The sequence below is a fragment of the Actinia tenebrosa genome, unplaced genomic scaffold (assembly GCF_029948245.1).
Source record: "Actinia tenebrosa isolate PJP-AT-01 unplaced genomic scaffold, QUT_ActTen_1.0 PGA_scaffold4__44_contigs__length_22323623, whole genome shotgun sequence".
NCBI classification, from domain to species: Eukaryota; Metazoa; Cnidaria; class Anthozoa; order Actiniaria; family Actiniidae; genus Actinia; species Actinia tenebrosa.
Window position 1 is genome coordinate 3,292,687 of NW_028292581.1, and position 16,121 is coordinate 3,308,807.

At 35.2% G+C, this 16,121-nt stretch overlaps 2 protein-coding genes across 2 annotated transcripts; one reads left to right on the forward strand and one right to left on the reverse strand.

The window, feature by feature from the left end:
* Positions 1-2,027, forward strand: LOC116296644 (sclerostin domain-containing protein 1). Its single transcript, XM_031704694.2, has 2 exons — positions 1-576; positions 827-2,027. Exons 1-2 carry the CDS (start codon positions 360-362, stop codon positions 1,174-1,176), a joined length of 567 nt encoding a protein of 188 aa, XP_031560554.1. The 5' UTR covers positions 1-359; the 3' UTR covers positions 1,177-2,027.
* A 1,576-nt stretch (positions 2,028-3,603) lies between these two features.
* On the reverse strand, positions 3,604-15,900 carry LOC116296640 (cullin-1). Its single transcript, XM_031704691.2, has 24 exons — positions 15,278-15,900; positions 14,371-14,453; positions 13,542-13,618; positions 12,764-12,931; positions 12,318-12,368; positions 12,129-12,219; positions 11,493-11,656; positions 11,158-11,226; positions 10,536-10,629; positions 10,063-10,193; positions 9,765-9,872; positions 9,388-9,494; positions 9,211-9,259; positions 8,805-8,936; positions 8,479-8,596; positions 8,303-8,379; positions 8,053-8,139; positions 7,410-7,454; positions 6,700-6,792; positions 6,131-6,178; positions 5,814-5,887; positions 5,615-5,720; positions 5,231-5,344; positions 3,604-4,351 (listed from the first exon to the last, which is right to left on the reverse strand). The coding sequence occupies exons 1-24, from the start codon at positions 15,412-15,414 to the stop codon at positions 4,271-4,273; spliced, it is 2,304 nt and encodes a 767-aa protein (XP_031560551.2). The 5' UTR covers positions 15,415-15,900; the 3' UTR covers positions 3,604-4,270.
* Between the last annotated feature and the right edge of the window lie 221 nt (positions 15,901-16,121).

The following is a 16,121-nucleotide window of genomic DNA, read 5'->3' on the forward strand; positions in this document are numbered from 1 at the left end:
TAAACTACTTCAAACCAACACAGAGCAGAGTGTATTTCGTGCTCTTGAACATGAGTTGAGGCCAAAAGCTGTACTGTTTTATGGTGTACCGTGGTTAAGACTTGTACTTCTTGCCAATTGACGTCTTTTTTCATGGACGCGCTCAACTCGTGGCGCTAATTACTTTCCTTGTGGTGCGTGTTGCCTAGCGAGGCTACGATTGGTCGACTTTGATTGCGAGCGCAAAGGCGCCAGAATGCTCGCCTTATTGACATTTGTAGCTCTACTCATCGACGTGTGGGGTTTTTTGAAGGAACTTTTTTGAAGAGAAGCGCTGCAAAGAAATCTCTGAGGATTGTGTTTGCCTTCGGATACAAAACATGAAACACTGGAGAAGGTGTTGGAGTTGGAAGCTTCTTCTAGGACTTGTTATTTTGGGTCTCTGTTGGGATAATGGCTTGTGTCGTAAGCGTGCAAAGCCACAGCGTTCGACTCCAACAATACCTCGTGCTTTCAACGAGACATTCAACTCAACTTCTGGCGGGAAAAACGACGTACAACAATTGTTCGCCCTGCAGCAGCCCCGCGAAGAACCAAGTGAGTACTGAAGAAGATTTCTAACCCTTTTTGAGAGTTGTTCTGGCGAGCACATGGAGCCTTTTCAGTGGTTCGAAATTGTTTGTTGTGCGATTTGAATGGCTGACGATTGACTATGTTCTGCTTGTAGCGTGTATGATAGATGGCGCGTGGCATGGCTAATAGATTCTTCCTTTTACTACGAAACTCTTCTTACAACACTCATGATTTTTAGTGATTCCAATTAATTCTTTAATTGATGTTTTTCTAGGAATCCTGAATCTGGGTTGTTATGGGATTAAAATACGTCGCTACGTTTCTAATGGTTTTTGCACTAGTCGAAAAGCTATACGAGATACTATTTGTGATGGAAGATGCCTACCAATGGATGAACTACCGTGGTTCCCAGAGTTCAGCAAAGTAATAAGCAGAAACAAGCGGGAATGGAGATGTGTTCCCGATTACGTAAAGAGGAGAAAAGTGACTGTGTTTTGCAACGATGGTACAAAACGAAGGTACAGAATACCAGTCGTTCGAACGTGCAAGTGTAAGCGATACACGAAAAAACAAAACATGACTAATCCTCCGGGTCAGTCAAAAAAGGACTCAAAACCACGGTGAAAGACTTGAAAGACCACTATCTATAGCTCACCACGGTGATACCGAAGCACTTCGAGAAAGTTGCGAAGAATCAAATACGCGGAGACTCTGCACAAGAATGAACAAACCAATCGCAACTATACTCATCTGATGTACAATACGACAAAACTGTACATAAACCTTATCTAAGACGAGACAAACTTAGGGTATAGCTAAAAGAGGCTATATAACTTGGCCATGTAAATGTGTACATTTTGCCCGTCTGCAATATTAGTTTACACGAATGGTAGGTAAGCTCTTTGAAAGGGGATGCGAAGTGTTTTTGTAAACTATTATTGGCAGAGAAATAATAACACCTCGTGTGTGTGAAAGGACGTACGTGTATCTATCTATCTATATACGCTGTATACGAAGCAAACACGTGTGTTGCCCAAACTCCACACACACGAGGATACAAAATTCTCAAGATTCTAATAATATTATGACGGACTATGTCGCCCACATTGGGTCTAATGTTTGTTGTAATCGTTCTGAATTCATTCGGAACTTATTTAAATATACATATATATATTATATATAGTTAAAAACAATATAGAACAACACAATAAACTATGTTACATGTCATTGGGCATAGCTCAATGGATGCTAATCCGAGATTTACAAAATAGGTAGTATACGCTCCGCCTTTATTGGTAACCGTCAAGCCAACTTGATGCCTGTTGATCGTTAATTGGCAATGGAACCAAGGAAGTACAAGAAAATGGTCGAGACACCGTGGGACCACTGTTGTACAGTGACACAACTAAATTCTAATTCAGTAAAGTGTAGATGTAAAAGAAAGAAGTTGAATAAAGTCGATTGGAGGATAACAATGACGTCTTTGTAAAGAAGGAAAGGAGGTGGTTTTGTTCATGTAATATCAGCCCATTACCGCTCGTCCACTAGAAATCCCAAATACAAAGCTTTCACACACGAATTGTCAATAAGGTGAACGAAAGATGCGAGTGATTGGTTACTGTCCACAGCAAACGTCATCCTTCACCTACCAAAGAAGAATATTAATGTTTCGCTTCATCGCACTTCGTGAAACATACGAATCTCATGTAAATAACTTTGCCCTAAGGACTAACCATCTGAACAGATTGATCTTGACAACTTAACAACGTTCGATCTACTAGTGCCGCTTTTCAATGGCACTTCAAAGGGCTTTTTTTCTTTGAACAATTTATTGTCAAAGAAAGTGTTATTAGGACAACTGTTTTTGAGAACTGATTAGCTTTACGGTAACCTCAAAATTTAATAGCACATGTTGAAATTTCACCTTATTTTTAACTGACCATAGTTAATGTGAAAAAGATTTTCAGCGGTTTTTGATTGTTTGGTTGATGAGAATGGCGGGTCTCCTAGCACGTGGCGAACTACACAATCTCTTCACACCTGGTACGAAGGACTTGGCTGAAATTCAAAACTGACAGACCACTTAAAACTAAGCAAACAACAAACGACAATCAAGAGGACACTTTTACAAATATTCTCACAAAGAGAACAACACTAGATCTTCTGAATTCAAGCAAAATGATTGATTGAATATTTGCTGTTCTGTTTACTAAGAGGTAGTTCAAAGCTTTTCTATTTGATCTCAAAATTACATTTTTTGGTTAAAAATTAATGTTCACTTTAGACAATTATTGTTAAAAATATAAAGTCAGAAGGCTGGTTTGCAGTAAGGGTGGAGTCATCTTGGCTTGTTGACTTTTAATCTAATATCAAAGGTAAGATAATTTACGCCCAATTCGTTTTAATTTTTAAAAATATTTCCGTTGACCAAGTTTAGAAGCTACAAATAACCGGTTAAATTTTATCGGCCTATAAAACAGTTGAATGGTTTATTAGTTGTTAACAAAGTTCACACAAAGGTGGCAAAGCCATTTAAGTGTTGAGTGTTCAAATGTACGAAATCCTTAATGTACGTTTTGGCGTCGTTTTTCCATGTTGGAAAAAGAAAACTATCAAACATTTCTAGTAATTTTAAATTATATCAATCAACAACATAAGAAAAATATTTTCTGAAAAACATTTGAGAATTTCGTTCCAGTTTAGTTTAAGAATTTGATTTATCCAAAATTGTCCAAAATTAACTACTTTTTATTATGTTAAACCCCTAAATTAAGATCATTTCACAATTTCAGGTGTTTACACAATGTTTTACACAGAATCTGAAAAAAATTAGTAAAAAACTTTAAATGAACAGTTTACTTCAAAATCAAAAATCTTAATTAACATAATTGGAAATAATTTTAGTATTTAACTATTGTTTTGACATCAAGTTTTGTGTTATATAGATTTATCATGATTTTTGTAAGAAAAAATAAACATCTTTAAAAGTAGAAAGACCATCATTTGTTGTTGAAAGGTTCAGGTTGATTGGGGACAAGTTACCACCAAGTCTTATAATGAACCAGTTGTTTTATTAATATTTTTTAGTATTATTGGTCTGTAGAAATGTTAACAACAACTTTACACATTCTGTGGCATGTTAAAAATAAAAGGCAAATATAAGAGCCAAAATCAGTGTGCAAGGCTACACTCACAACTGAAATTTTCGTGGTAAGTCATGAAACCAAATAATCCGGTCCTCGTCCTCTTCTTCGTGTACGAATTCATAGGGCGGATCCAGGGCCGGGAAGGGTTGCAACCACACCTATAAGAATTTCGATTTCTTCTGAAACATAATGTACTGTTCGTTGCTTTTTTTTTTTTTTTCTTCTTTTTTTTTGGCTCGGCATCTTTTACAGGTGAATGCTCCTTGAAAGCAAAACCCCCTCTTGAAGAAAATCCTGAATTCGCCCCTGAATTCCGCTCCTTTAACACTGAAGTTTTCTGTTATTTTTTGATTTTTTGATTCACAGAGCATTTTTAATGAAGGTTTGAACGTCTAATGGCAAAGGTTTGACTCAGTTTCAATACAAAATAATTTCGTATACTTCCCTTCCCATTTTCTCCTCTACTTTTATGTATTGGTGACGTGTTTGCAAGTTGATAGTTCTTGGCTATCTCTCTTCAATATATATATTAATAGTCGGTGATGTTCCTCATTGGTGTGCAAGGTCTTCATTTACGCTAAGTAAGCGTACATGTCCTTCTCTCCTTCTACTCGTTCAAGGTACTCCTTTTCGATCAAGATGTCGATACATTTCTTCGAAGCAAAGAAAGTCACTTCAGTCAACATTTCTCTACAACCCTATTCAAGTATCTATCTCATACTATGGGAGTAAAGACATTTTTGGGAGATTCTTATAGTACGTTAATATGGGAACAAAATCGTTCAACGGGCTTCGCGCAACATTATCGCGTTGCGAAGAGGAGAGCATTTTTGCTGGCATTACTATCCCGCAAATTCTCTTTTGGAAGCGCATGGCTTTTTAATTTGTGCCATATAAAAAATTTCTTGGGCGCAGCATCAAACTTCTGGTAACATTTTGTGCAAAGCGCAAAACAACAATGTTGCGCGACAAGTTGCACGACTTCGTTGCTCGTGTTACAGACCCTTTATCGACACACCGGGGCTGACTACCCTTCATTTAACTACAAACAGTATTACGAGATACCACTACGAGGCCTAACGAATAAACCCATAAGAATTACGAGTTATTATTCCTTTCTTTAAAAACATGAGTACGAGAAAACACAACAACATCCTACGTATGACGTGACTCAAGGCTTAATGGATAAACGCAAAGCAAGTTCTTCCTCAAGATCACAACTCTTCAGGATAGACTATCCCTCATGTATCAAACTACAGAAAGCAGGATAGAGGACTATTGCCTTATTCTATAAACTACTAGGAGAAATTACATCAACACGGGGTAGTACAGAAGAGCCATAACCTCTCATAAACCATATATAGAAGATATGAGTACAAATAGACTCACCTAGAAAATATTCCCACCAATTATTTAGTGGGCACCCAATACGGATTGTATTTACAAATACTCAAACCAATCAATCAAATTTCTTTTGCATGCCAAAATAAATTAGCATACTAGTGTTTGTTGTAAATATTGGAAATGGTTACCTTGATGACGGGTACCCTGGGTTTAAATCGGCTGGAAAGTTGAGATAACACCTCTGCCAGCAGAGGTTGGTGTCTGAGGGCTTTACGCATCTTCATGATACGAACAATGGCGGCCTAGAAAATAATATAACAAATACGAAGTCAGTTACCATGGGAACGTAGGGGACTGAGGGTTAAGGGGGCTATAACACCACCCAAACTAAATTACACTACCAAAGGATAAAACCGGGTAAGAAAAAAAGGAAAGTCAGCTCAGATGGAAAAATCGTTATACAGTGGATAAGTCAATGCTGTAATCCAATAAATTTATCCATCGGATAGCGCTATCCACCCTTCGTACAACCGGGCATAGAAGAAAGCTATTATTTTGAGAAATTAAATAACCTGTATTAGAAGTTTCCTGTCCTCTTCAATGTACTTGTGTGTTTGTTCTTGTTCGTTCTTCTGCTCGATCTTCATCGGGACGTTGATATTAACACGAAGCTTCTTGCTGCAAAAACCAAATACATATTCTCAAGAGTAAATCAATCGAGAACTATTATATTTTACCACAACTTCGGTGGCCAAATTTAGTTGTGCTTACTTCTTATAGGCAAAGAACAACTTCAAAATGGAATCAGGTTGTAGCTCAGAGGCGTCATCAACAGTATCGCAAAGCTGTCACAAACACAAGGATAAACAATGAGTATGGAATGGTCCTAGATGTGCGCAATCAACAAACAGCAATACAAGTATTTGCAAGATTAGCTCATAAATATTTCATTCGTTCATATCTTCATGATCAGAAGGTTTAACTTTAAACTTTTTTTTAATTTTTATCAAGACTTAAAAAAACATCACGAAAAGAAGGTTAAAGAATAAAAAACAAATAAAGGCCTAATCAAAAGAGAGCTTTCTTACCAGTAGCTTGGATTTCAGTAAGATTCCTAAGATAGGCAGCAGATTTTCCTACAAAACGATTAAAACATACACTATCAGTTCACACTCAGTATCAGTATTTCTCGCATATAGGCACAGGTTCCTCCTCTAGATTCATTCACTTATGTATTCTTCGATTGCACTTTACGTCATCGCGGTCATGTTGGTACCATTTAACAAAAGATTTCTCATTAGCATCCACTGTTAACGGCACCACAATCGCCGCCATGTTTTTGTCTTTTGACTCTCTTGGAAATGCTTGCAACCCATCAATTGATTACCCTTCTTAGGTTTGACCATAGTTAAGGATACATGGTGGTTTACTCGAAAGTTTACACTGCAAACTAACTTAGCATTTTTCTTATACTTATATAATATTCTACAACTACTAATGATTTTTGTAAATACAAACTCATTGACCTGTGTTGTTATCTCCTATAATATTTATATACATGTATGTGTGTAAATAAAAAAAACTTGAACTTAATCTTAGCAGCCGATTCCTTACTTAGGATAGAAACATAGTCTGTACATAATAAGTAGTATCTTACCCTTTTGAGCTGTGTTTGTTCTTGGATCTGTTCTACTGTGTAGCTATCAGCTGAGTTCATCATCAATAATACACCCATTTGATATGTAGATGCCTGGACAACAAAACAAGAGATAGCAATAGTTAGACACCTTTTTCTCAAGGGCTTTCATTTCATTACAATCGGAAGGAAGAGAAAGGTGTCAAAACTCAGGGGCGTAGCCAGGATTTTACCAAGGGGGAAGCAGAAATCCGAAAAGCCACTATTGTGTTTGGTTGTTATGGTGTACATGTGTACATTCACCTTCTTGTCCCGACTATGCTTTATTACGTTGACAACGTATTACATTCTTCATAGGAGATGTTCACCCTCCACTCCCCCCTTACAAGTTGCTATATCTTAACAATTCTAGCCTGGGTCCCAAAGGCTATGTGCCTCCAGTCGTAGGTTTTAAAATCACAAGAGAGCGTGCACTTGTCCTCTAACCCCACGCTCTTTCTGAAATGAGCGTTAATATTCAGAGTAACAAGGTCCTGTCTTTTAAAAGCGAATCAGTCCCCTAAAATTGCACTTCTCTGCTCGAAGATATAAATAAAAGCATTAAAAATTTTTTTAGTTTACATACGAACAAACAAAATCTTTGGTACCTAGTTCTACTAATCTTACTGTCTTCATGACAGTGATACTACAGGGATGATTAGAATGCATCACAGTAGTTTTGCTTAACTTACCTGAAGAGTGTAGCGGTTTTTAAAGCAGTTGGTAACCAGTTCACCCTAAAAAATTGTAAAGCAAGTGTTGTCTTAATGCTTTATTAAGAATGTAGACAGTACAAAGTGAGAGGTATGTGAGACTGATTATCAGCTAACGAATAAACTATACAAATATCTTCTGATATATCTACTGTTTGTAGCTATCATATATCTATGTGTCTACATTAAATTTTGAATGAACGTACTAACAAAAAAACACTCTGTTGAAGCCTGGAAAAAGAAAGTTTATTCCAATACACATTTCTCCATGAATAGGTGTATTAAAAAAACAAGGCATCTATAACAGTAAATCAAATCCCTGACAAATAAATATAAGAATATATATAAATATATCTCTAAAGCAGTGATCTTTCAATGAGCCAAATCGGTCAGAATATTTGGTCAATTCAAATATATTTGAGTATATTTTTTTAGTAGAAAACCTAATTGATGCAAGGTGTGATTTGGGATAAAACATTTATTGATGATTTTCACAGCCCCCATTATGGATGGGTTTAACGAAAGATTTGTCATTCGGTCTCTTTTGTTATATAATCTAACATGGCCACAGTGTCTTTTGTTATTTATTCTTTAATGGGAATGATTGAAAACATTTATTCACCTTAGACTTGTGATATAACCAGTACAGTTTACGACCACTATGTTGACTGCTGTAAAATGTGGTAAACCGCTGGTAGCTTTTTTCCATCTACAAACCAAATATCAAAAGAAATTGGGGAAAAGAGAAAAAAAAAATGAATGAATACTAATTGCATCATTGAGTGCATCTTGGTTGACAAATGACATAGAAAATTGTGACAGTTTTCATTGAATTAGTGATTTGATTTTGATATTTTAGGAGTGGGTCTTACCTCAGCAGGAAGAGAGAAAGGGGCAGATTGTTGGAAAGGCCAGGAACCAGAACTGAGGACTTGGATGCTAAAATCCACTAAACATGACCAAAAGAAATCTCATAAATTATTATATATAGTACAATAAAACAGATTCTTGGAGTATAAGAAAGGAGGAGTTGATCGTTTTTACTTACAGTCTAATGGTCCAGTATTAGACAGATGAGCCTTAAATTTATCATTAAGATCCTTGCTGACACCAATATCCTGGAACATACGCTGCAGCTTGGATGTGTACTCAAAACCACATGCTTGCTGCAAGATGAAAAGTATAAACAATTTGAAGAGCAAACTCAATATTTAATGTTATAACTACCATACACACCTAATACTAAAAAGAGAAAAGTCAACCAATTAATTCTAGAAATCATCATGGTCATGCAAGCCAAGCAAACAGAACCAATATTTTCACAGTCCTACTAAAACTGCTCTAATCACACAACAAAATTTTAAAAGAAGTTACCTTTAGTTTGGAGATCATGCTTGCCTCAGCATCATCTGATGCAGAGTTGTGCTGTACGAGGCGTTTAGCAAGCATGTTAGCATAGAACTTCTGAAAGACATCTTTATCTTCTATGTACTTGAATACTATCATCTGTAAGGAGGTAAAAAGCCATGGTCCTCTATAATATACTCACATAGGGTGTGTTCCTAGAACAGAGTAGCTCTTGTGTATGTGTGTGTGAGGATCGTAGCGCAGCACAGAATGGTCACAGTGGGAAGCATGGGTGGTGTGCACTGCAAAAGCACTGTCTTGCACAACTGTGGTCAGGTTTTTATGAGACTACTGCTTGTGCGATGAGAATGCTGGGATATCATGGCAGTGTACATGTATGCATTAAGTTTGCTCTCTTCTTTGATCTACATACCACAGAGTTAAGAATATCTTCTAATTCTGCTTCTTCTGGATTCTTAGAACTGAAGAGAGCATTGACACAAGATTATACTTGGAATCATTTTTAGAACACAAGAATGGAAACACTCAACTACTAATCAACTACAAGTTTAAAATTATTCCTATAAAGATCCACTACCAAAGAACACACCTCTTCTTCAAGAGAGAGTCACAGTATCTGGCCAGTAATTCTGGGGATTTGGATGAATTTTGTGCTTGTTTGGTAACAGCATTGTTGTTGATAAACTTCCCAAATGCCTGCAAAACAAAACCTTCATTAGCTACAACTGTAGTTAGGCCCAAATTACTGTTATAGAGTGCTTAAAATAACAGCCAGACATCAAACGATATCTGCCCAGAATCAGAGCTTGTCCAGTTAAATTTTTCCTTGCCAGTATTCCTGGTCATTTTGACCAGTAATGTTGGTTCATAATGTTGAGCCAGAAACAAGGTATGACTAATCTTAACCAGTAGCTTTGTTGTCAGTATTAAATCCAACACTAATCTGAATATTGGAATGATTTTTACCTTGTCCAAGGCAGCAACAAACCCAGCATCGTTTTTAAATGCTGTAAGCACTAGTGCATTATATTTATAGTGCACTTCAAGTATTGTCTCAACATACACTTTAGGATCCTAAAACAGAGAAGAAAAACAATGTTGAAGAACTCAAGAAACTACAATATAAAGCAATATCAGAATGTCAAGCATTTTTATATGAAATCATTTTTCGTATTTTTACCTGATAATATAAAAATACAATAGGATGTTTGACATAAATTTGTTTAGCTCTGCATGATATTCCAGCAGTTTTCTAATGACTTACATTGAATGCCTGTTCACAACATTTTTCTAAGGCATTTAATCCTTGGTAACATATATGATTCTCAAGGAGGTTCCGCAGCTGAACAAGACCATCTGGTATTCTTGATACCAGCATGTACATGCGACCAAGATCTATGAAAAATATCAAAGATATTATCAAAATCTTGTATTCTTTTCTTATACATTTAACAGAGTAGTTTGCTGTATGAGTGAGAAATGTATGGTAATAACACATTGTGGTTTATGATTTTCTGCAAACTCTGACATTTCAACGGCTTGTTGTAAATTGGTTTTTTACTGCCACAAGTCAATAATATAAAAGGTACTGACAGCAAAAAATCAATTTTCATCATCCAACTACTGAGTTTGCAGAATATGGAAAACCACAGTAAATGAAATATGCTGTAAAAAAAACACTGAAATGGCTTCCCACTGTTCAGGATCATCCAATCATGACATGTATCATTAACATACCTTCATCTTTATCATCGTTCAACAAATTCTGAAATTCTGAATAAAAAATATCTAAGTGCTTTTCAATCAGAACTTGTTCACACTTTCTTGCAAGCTGTAGAAAGAAAAAGAAACAGTTATGACACAAATTAAGACAAACATACGTTGAATGTACTGTACAGTATCAAATGAGTAATGTAACATTACAAATAATTACTTGAAGTTGTCTTCTATCCTCAAGAGAATAATAATGATATAACTACAGTAATTACTTCAAATTGTGTTGCACCTCCAATTAACCAATGCATGAATAATGAGGCAATGTGTTTAAAGATGTTTCAATCATAAACACAAATGTTTTGCATGCTTTAGTTTGGATTACCTGTGTTTATTAGAACCACAGGGCACCCAATTTATTAAGAGAAATTTGGAATGAGTATTCTACATTTTCCATACATTGGTTCACTGGTCAAACACAAAGCACTCAAGCAAGGTTCCAAGGTACTTTCAAAGGATTATTCAAATTTGAACCTTTCAACCTCGACTGAATGCTTTGTGTTTGACCAGTGAACTGATGTATGAAAACAGGTGAATGTTATTGATGAGTCATTCATAAACAAAGGGGAATCAAATTTAACAATACCTCATCTTGTGTACTCTCATGGAGATAAGATTGAACTCTTCTCTGTTCTTCAAGCAGTCTTGCTTCAGCCTAAAACAACAAAATTTGTTAGATAAGATTTTTCATATGTCCAATTAGACTGATTATGAATGTTGTGGTCCACATAATGGAAGTTTTGTTTGCTTTCTTTTTTACACTCCATACATTTTTGGGGTCATATTTAAGTAGACCATGAGCAACCATTGATTATGAAAAAACTACAGAGTTCTTAGAATCAATTTGCAAAGCAATAATGTCCATAAATTTAAAATGTTTGCCAAACACCTTCATAAAATCCTTGCAAAGACTCTGCTTACCCTCTTCATGTACTCTGTCATAGGATTCTCACGCAGGAACTCCATACTCTCTGCAGTATAGAACCGTTCAGTATCCTCCAAGAACACAGACTCAAAAGAACTCTTGTATACACTGAGTGTGGGTCCTTTTGTTGTGCTGTCATCTTCATTTAATCCAAGCTCAACTGCAATCAACAATACAATCATAATTTCATTAAATTTTCTTATACACCATCCACAATATTAAACAATATAATAAGAGTAAAAAAGTTATTATAATGTATATTTTTTCTCCCTCCAAAAAACTTAACAAACTACTGTACATTTCAATTCAATCTGTGAGTTATCTGTGACCTGACTTTAATCAGCTCAGATGTGGTTTCAGGGTATGGGGGTATTGATAAAATTTGCAAAGTTTTTTTGGAGGGTGGGGAGGGGCGAGGGCAGGCTTTTGGGTTCAAGACAAGCAAAGTTTAGGAACAAGTTGCCACTTTATAATTATTTGTTGTCATTTTTCATTTTTGTGTAATATAAATGTGGAAGCCAGCTAATGAGTACACATACTATTTTAGATGTTTTATAAATTTTATAAATACCAATATGAGTTTGAAATAGTGTTGGTTAACAATATTTCGAATGGGCTAATAATTTACATACCATAACACTGAATAACTCCACTAACTAATCTAGTGTTGATGGTCTCTCCATTTCTTTCTCTTTCAATTAATCGCAGAACAGCATTTGTCACCTGGTGAACAACATATTTCTTTGTCAGTATTCTTTTTGGTGGAGATTTTTCTCTGGTTTGTAATGGGTGAAAGCTGACTGTATAACAAAGTTCCTTACTTGTTTATTCAATGGTTTAAAAAGGAACTCTCTCCAAGTTACTAGGGCAAGCTGGAACACAAGAAAAAATAGTGATATTACACATTCACATACATTTCAATCTGTGACTGTTGCGATACAAGTAAACAGTAGGGAATAGAAGCCAAAACCACTTTCATCAGGGGAGTAGGATGAGGTACATGTTAAATTCAGGTCATATGGAATGTGTAGACTTCAATTATATTGCTTTGAGCTACCTTATTTCATGAAATCACAACACATTAATTTCGTAATGTCCAAGGACATTTTAATTTTGTGATTTTGCAAAAAAATATATATATATTCAAAGTCACTTAAACTTTGTGATTTTATTGAATAATATATTTGTAAGTTGTTTTCGTATATTTCTGGAAGAAAAATTAAAGTGTCAAAATCTCAGTGACTAAGATTTTTATCATCCAACTTACTGAATATATTTCATAAATTCCTTTTCTGCCCTCGTCACATTCTCTTCTAACCCAATGCCGATTAAGATATGCACACACTCCATTAAGTACTTTGCTTGAGAATCTATAGTCTTCCCACTGACTGGAATAAAACTTTAGGACTGATTCATCCATTAAATCAGCACCATTCTGTCAGAACACACAGAATAAATTAATTAAGTACATTGATTTGTTGAAGCTGTAAAGCCTGATTCATACTAGCATCATAGTAATTATTCAATTATTGAAACTGTAAGTAACATATGCAAACTCAGTATCCCATTTATCACTTGGGTGTGAAAAAAGACAAGCACTATTCATGAGCAGTAGTACACTACTGAGTCTGAATAAGTTGCTTCTGATTCCGATTACAACACTGGATTGAACCTTCGATTGAATCTGGATTGAACCAGGCTTTACAAATCAGAAGTAATTTGATTGCAGCTCAATTTGAATCACAATAGTGAAAGAATTTTTATCCATATTATGGTAAAATTATATTTTTCCACAAATCCTAAATTTCTGAACTATTTTGATATTTTTGATATTTAATAAAATCAATAACATTTTTATTATAATTTGTGTAATCTTCATAGACCAACTTTCTACATAGAAACACAGACTGACCCTTTACATACAGTAAGTCACTGTCTTGCTAGGCTTTACAATATCTAAATATGATTATAGCACTAATTATGAAATAGGTCATTATATTGACAGTAAACACCAAGCAGTGACCTATATCAATATAATTTTTTACCTTCTGTAGTTTTACTAGATATGATTTCAGAAATTCTCTCAATGTCTTGTAGAGTTCATGGCCTACAAATTGAGCTCCTAAGGGAAGAAAGTTGGGTTTTAATGTTAATATTTTTCCTATATCAGTTTCAACAAACTTTGTGATGCTAATGATTGCCATTTTCTCTGTATTAATCATCCCAAATATACCAGTGTGAGGCTTAAGATAACAGCTGGCCAGTCGTGATGACCAGCCCAAAATTAGTTTTACTTTGGTCATATCTCGTATCTGGCCTAATATTACTGGACAAAATGATTGGCAAGGCAAAGATTTGACATTGTCCGATGTCTGGCCATTATTTTAAGCCCTGCCAGTGCATGAGAAATGATGTATAAGCTGAGAGGATTATGTTGTTGTGAGGCCAGCTCTTATGGTCAATCATGTGGTTGATGAAATGAGATTTGAGGCTATAATATATTATATTATAGTTTATAACTATGGTTTAGAATTTATAATATAGTTTAGAACCCCCTGTTATACCTGAGGTTTAATTGATTGTTTTATCCTATAATTTAGCTTTTCACACAATTGAATTAAAATTTATATTTTTGTAGAAAAAAAATGTAGAGGGAAGGATAGAAGTGAGTGGTAGTAATACATCCAACAGGTTTTGCTCAGTACGGTATACATTTTCAATCCCTCCCCCCCCCCCCCCCCCATCTCAAAACTTCCTGGAGCCACCCTTGTAAAACTAAGAGTTTAAGAGTTATAATCACTAGTTTTGAAACTTGGTTTTGTTAAACATGGTATGGAGAAAAATCTCAGCATTCAAACAATATCAATAACTAACCTCCTTGATTTGGAACCTTTTTGTGTTTGGAGACACGGGACTGTGACTGCTGATGAACACTAGTACAATAATTATAAACATGTCTGGATGTGTGTCAAGGTTTGACAATAAATATAACAAACATCAAGCTCTAACATTAAAAGGAAATAATATGACTATGACTTGGACTCTTTTAGAATGAATTTAGTTGACCTTCAAAAGAAAGTCAAGGTTAATCAAGAACTGTCACATGACTAACATTTTGAACCTTTATCAAGTGTATAACATTGACTTTCCTTTTCTCCATAACCTGATGCATATCAAACTAGCTTACTTGCTAGTTTTATGTATTTTAGGTTCAAAAAATCTTAACCAATAAATGTACCATATTTGATAGGCAAAAACATTTTAACCAAACATTTCATCCTCAAACACTTCTGGTTAGAAATGAATAAAACAGTTGGTTAAAACTTTTTTATCATGGCAGTAGCTTATCACCTTCATCCATAACAACATCAGGAATAAAAATAATAGCATTAACTTTAACAAATGATATAGAAAAATCGTCACAAGTCAATCATGGCCTAAATGCCTTCAATATTATAAGAAAATATTGTCACAATGGGCTATAATAATGTGGGGGGCAAAACGGTTACTAGAATATGGAAAAATAAAATTTAGGTTTGACATAATATAAATTCATAATTATCAAGATTAGTAGACAAATATAAATTTCATGAATAGCTATGCTAAGTAGTGTTGATAGGTCAAGACATTCACTTAACATAGCTTGAAAGTATTTAGAATATAATATTATATGTGGAGACCGTGGAATATAATATACCTCAGGTATAATAAAGAGAGGTCTAGCCGCCAATTAATGTAATAAAACTCTAATAATGATTTAAAGTATATGTAAAAAAGATACGTGTACAGTTCTATATATCGCGGTCTTGACATGCTTTGCTGTTCATAAACATGTTGTATGCCTTCCTTTAGGTCATCCCATATCTCTTCCAAATTAATTTGCCTCAGACTGTGAGGATTCTGTGATCTAGTAGCCATGGTTTGTTGGAAGTAATGAGGATAAAGTTCAATGAAATCCTCCAAATCTTTGAATGAATAGAAATGTTTTCTTGACGAGTTCACGTAAGAATCGTTTGAAATAGAGAAACCTTGGTTGTTCTCAACAACTGGACGTCTTGTAAGTCAAAGCCACAAGGTTTGGTCCAACACAGAAGTCCTTAGAGTGAAGTCATTAAGGAAGCTCTCATATCCACGGAGAAGTTTGAAAAGATCACGAAAAGATGAGATGTTGTTTAGAGTCAAAACTAAACTCACTAACACAACTGCCCACCAACAACGTCTTTCTTCCACGCTGAACAGCTCTGCATCAGACAGAAGTCCCTACCATTGAAAAGACCATATTCCAAGCTATCAAATGATTAAAAGGAATAGCAAATTAACCTAAAGAAAAAAGTAGAACTAGACGAATTTCTTGAAACTTTAAGTTTTTTTGTTTCGTGCCTTCATTTCCCTTGCAGAGAAATATGGCGGCTCCCTGTGACGTCATGCACCCAAATGCATCATGGGTACCAGTCCCTTTTTGCCGTTGAAAATACTTGAAACCACAGCAAAAAAACGACAAAAATCAACAAGGAGATAAAATTGATGTAGAAAAAATTAACTGGAAAAAGTATCAGCTTATGATATTGATTCGCAGGGAATATTTTTGTGTTTATATTTCGGGAAAATGGACGGCTCTAAGAAAT

What these genes read in the sequence shown, in the direction of transcription:
- LOC116296644 (XM_031704694.2), top strand. Translation starts at nt 360, where the DNA reads ATGAAACACTGGAGAAGGTGTTGGAGTTGGAAGCTTCTTCTAGGACTT. An exon ending in GCAGCCCCGCGAAGAACCAA is followed by an intron (nt 577 to 826) that starts GTGAGTACTGAA and finishes ATGTTTTTCTAG; the next exon opens with GAATCCTGAATCTGGGTTGT.
- LOC116296640 (XM_031704691.2), bottom strand. Translation starts at nt 15,414, where the DNA reads ATGGCTACTAGATCACAGAATCCTCACAGTCTGAGGCAAATTAATTTG. An exon ending in AAAGGTTCCAAATCAAGGAG is followed by an intron (nt 13,619 to 14,370) that starts GTTAGTTATTGA and finishes TTCTTCCCTTAG; the next exon opens with GAGCTCAATTTGTAGGCCAT. An exon ending in TGACAGAGTACATGAAGAGG is followed by an intron (nt 11,227 to 11,492) that starts GTAAGCAGAGTC and finishes TTGTTGTTTTAG; the next exon opens with GCTGAAGCAAGACTGCTTGA.